Below are 2,777 nucleotides of genomic sequence, written 5' to 3'. Positions count from 1 at the left end.
CTGGGGCTCATGTTTGAAAATGCCAGTTAGAACCGGTGTGAGATGGTGCTGGGTTGAGAGAATTACTGAGCCCTGCTGAAGGAGCCCCTCTCCCAGGGAGGAAAGGGGTGGACTGTATTGTGTTAAGGTGCTCAGGAAGTCAAAGTGGCCACAGCCTTTGGCAGGATGGCTGGCTCCTGCTGCTTTCTCAGAGCTGCCGTCCAAGTACCTAAGCTTCAGGGAGGAGACTTAAACAAGAGGTGGAGACGTCGCTCCTATAAGATCTGAAACTTCCAGGCACTCTGATCTTTGTAGTCCAGAGGATCCATGGGGTTGTAGGCAAATTTCCAGGTGCCTGTAGGGTCCTTGAATTCCAAGCTGTCCATGGGGCTGTAGGCGCCATAGCTCTGGCCTGACAGGGAGGTGGGTGATTGGGCCAGGGAGGGTCCCATGGAGGGGCCGGAAAGGGGGCTGAGAGCCGGGCCCCCCAACTGGGGCACCATGGGAGAAAGATAGGGATCCAGGCCACTGAAGAAGGAGCTGGGAGACCCATAGGCCGAGGGGGAAGAGCAGAAAGCAGAGGCTGGGGCGTAGGTCATGGCGTAGGGTGCTGAGGTCAGAGAAGGCCCTGAGGCCACTAGCCCAGCCCTCTGGGCCTCCGGCAAAGGGGACTCTGAGGCTGGACTCCAAATGGACACAGTGGCCACTCCCGCGGTGGGGGAGCCTGAGGGGCCAGGCAGAGGGGGGCTGTAGGAATCTGAGATGCCCAGGGGGTCTGGACAGACATCAGTGGAGGGCCTTGGGGATGTGCCCGCCTTCCTCTTGGCAGGACGAGGCTTGGCTTGCGCCCCTGGGGGCTGCTGCTGCTGCTTCTGCTGCTGCCGCTGCTGTCTGCACTTCGCCCTGCGGTTCTTGAACCAAACCTGGGGGGTAAGAAGAAAGCGTGGGGGCGGGGGGGGGCGGCGGTAAGAAGAGAGTGCGGTTGGGGGGGGGGGTAGTGGGGAGGAGGCCCTCATGGTGCTCAGAAATGATGCTGCTTATTGGTGAGACATGCCAGAGTCCTACCTCTTCACTTTGCAGTCAGATATGGACCACTCCATCCATCCATCCATCCATCCATCCATCCCATCCATCCAACCACCCACCCCATCCAACCATTCATCCATACAACTGTACATATATACGTTCATACAAACACACACCTGTCCACCCATCCAGTCATTCATATGCACATAAATACATTCATCCGTCCAATGCATACATACAGTCACACAGATATACGTATAACTGTGCACACATACACACATATCCACCCAATCACGTGCACATGCATACAATCATCCAAACACACACGTATATATTCATCCATTCAATCAGTTGATAAACATGCTCTAACCGTCTTCTACATCAGTGAAGCTGACATTCTAGCTGAGAGAGACAGATCATAAACTGTATGCCAATCAATCGCATAGTATTTTAGAAGGCGATAAATACTATAGAAGAACCAATTGAGCAGCATAAGGGGGAGCAGTAGAGTTGGCGGGAGGGGAAAATTGCAACTGTAAATCTGACCGTTGGTATAGGTCTCACTGACTGACACAGTGACTTGATTGGCTGGTGAAGATCTTGAACAGGTGATGGGGAGTAGCCATGCCAGGGAGAGGGAACAGAGAGTGCAAAGGTCCTGAGGCAAGCGTGTGCTTGCAGGCGTGTTAGAGGAGGAACCGGGGCCAGTGGCTGGCGTGGAGTGGGCGGGGTAGGAGTGGCAGAGACAAGGCCAGTGAGGGGGTGAGGACTTTAGGCCCCTTTATGACTGACGGTGGCGGTCACTCTGGGACCTCTCCTTCCTCCCCTCACTCTGGGCCCCAGGAAGGGCTGGGAGGGGCCCAGGGAACAGAAATCCCACCTGAACCCTGGACTCCGGCAAATTGATTTTCAGGGCCACCTCCTCGCGGGCGTACACGTCTGGGTACTGGGTCTTGGCAAACAGGGCCTCCAGCTCCTCCAGCTGGCTCCGGGTGAAGGTGGTCCGCTCCCGCCTCTGCTTTCTCGGGGCGCCTTGAGAAGGGGGGGCAATGGAGCTCTCAGGTGACCGGGCCTCCCATTCTCTTCCTCAGCTGGTGTGAGGCCCTGAGGGTGCGTGGGACCCCAAGGAGCCCTTTCTGGGTGTTCATCTGACCTTCTAGATCTCCCTCTGCCTCCCTCTGACCCCCTTTTGCCTGTCATATTGGGGCTCATGCCTCACCCCGAGGAGAACTGGCTTTAGCCTTGCAGGGAGGTGTATGGATTTATTTTTTTGTCCCCGTTCCAAAATTCCTTAGGCACTAAGACATAACGCTGTGGATATCCAACCATTTCTCGCCCATCACGGTCCGTAATGTTCAATTTAATGGCGGGGGGGAAAGCCCAGCTAACAAATAATGCCCCCAAATGGGGAGCTCACTTCCCTAACAGATTGGAATCCCACTGGGTCCCCAGTCCAGATCGCTCCCCGCTCCCCCACCCCAGAAGGAACCACCGTCCTACATTCTAGGAATGTCCATACGCTTCCCTCCAAGCCGCATGGAGTAGGGTTTGCATTTACGTGTGGGCCTGATGTCACCCCTGTGGGTGCCCATCGTCTTCCTGAGGGCAAGGGACCCCAGAGGCCCCAAAAGAGGGGGCCAGCCCGGGTGGCGGGGAGAAGGGCTGCACTCACTCGGATAGGACACGGCCTGGTGCATCAGATCCACGCTGGGGCCGCTCAGGGCCAAGGCGCTGACGGAATAGTGGGGCCCCGGGTTCATATACGCCATCAT

At 56.6% G+C, this 2,777-nt stretch overlaps 1 protein-coding gene across 1 annotated transcript; it reads right to left on the bottom strand.

Annotated features, from left to right (window-relative positions):
* Nucleotides 1–254: 254 nt before the first annotated feature.
* CRX (cone-rod homeobox) lies at nucleotides 255–2,777 on the bottom strand. The gene is made up of 3 exons (XM_023747469.1): nucleotides 2,678–2,777; nucleotides 1,886–2,037; nucleotides 255–902 (listed from the first exon to the last, which is right to left on the bottom strand). Exons 1-3 carry the CDS (start codon nucleotides 2,775–2,777, stop codon nucleotides 255–257), a joined length of 900 nt encoding a protein of 299 aa, XP_023603237.1.

This window comes from Myotis lucifugus, unplaced genomic scaffold (genome assembly GCF_000147115.1).
Source record: "Myotis lucifugus unplaced genomic scaffold, Myoluc2.0 scaffold_888, whole genome shotgun sequence".
Classification (NCBI taxonomy): domain Eukaryota; kingdom Metazoa; phylum Chordata; class Mammalia; order Chiroptera; family Vespertilionidae; genus Myotis; species Myotis lucifugus.
This window is presented reverse-complemented; position numbering and strand designations above follow the sequence as displayed.

Excerpts from the sequence above, each read along its gene's own strand:
- CRX (XM_023747469.1), bottom strand. The coding sequence starts at position 2,777 with ATGATGGCGTATATGAACCCGGGGCCCCACTATTCCGTCAGCGCCTTG. Across the intron at positions 2,038-2,677 it reads CCAGGCCGTGTCCTATCCGA|GCGCCCCGAGAAAGCAGAGG; the intron begins GTGAGTGCAGCC and ends CCCCTTCTCAAG. Across the intron at positions 903-1,885 it reads TGCCGGAGTCCAGGGTTCAG|GTTTGGTTCAAGAACCGCAG; the intron begins GTGGGATTTCTG and ends CTTACCCCCCAG.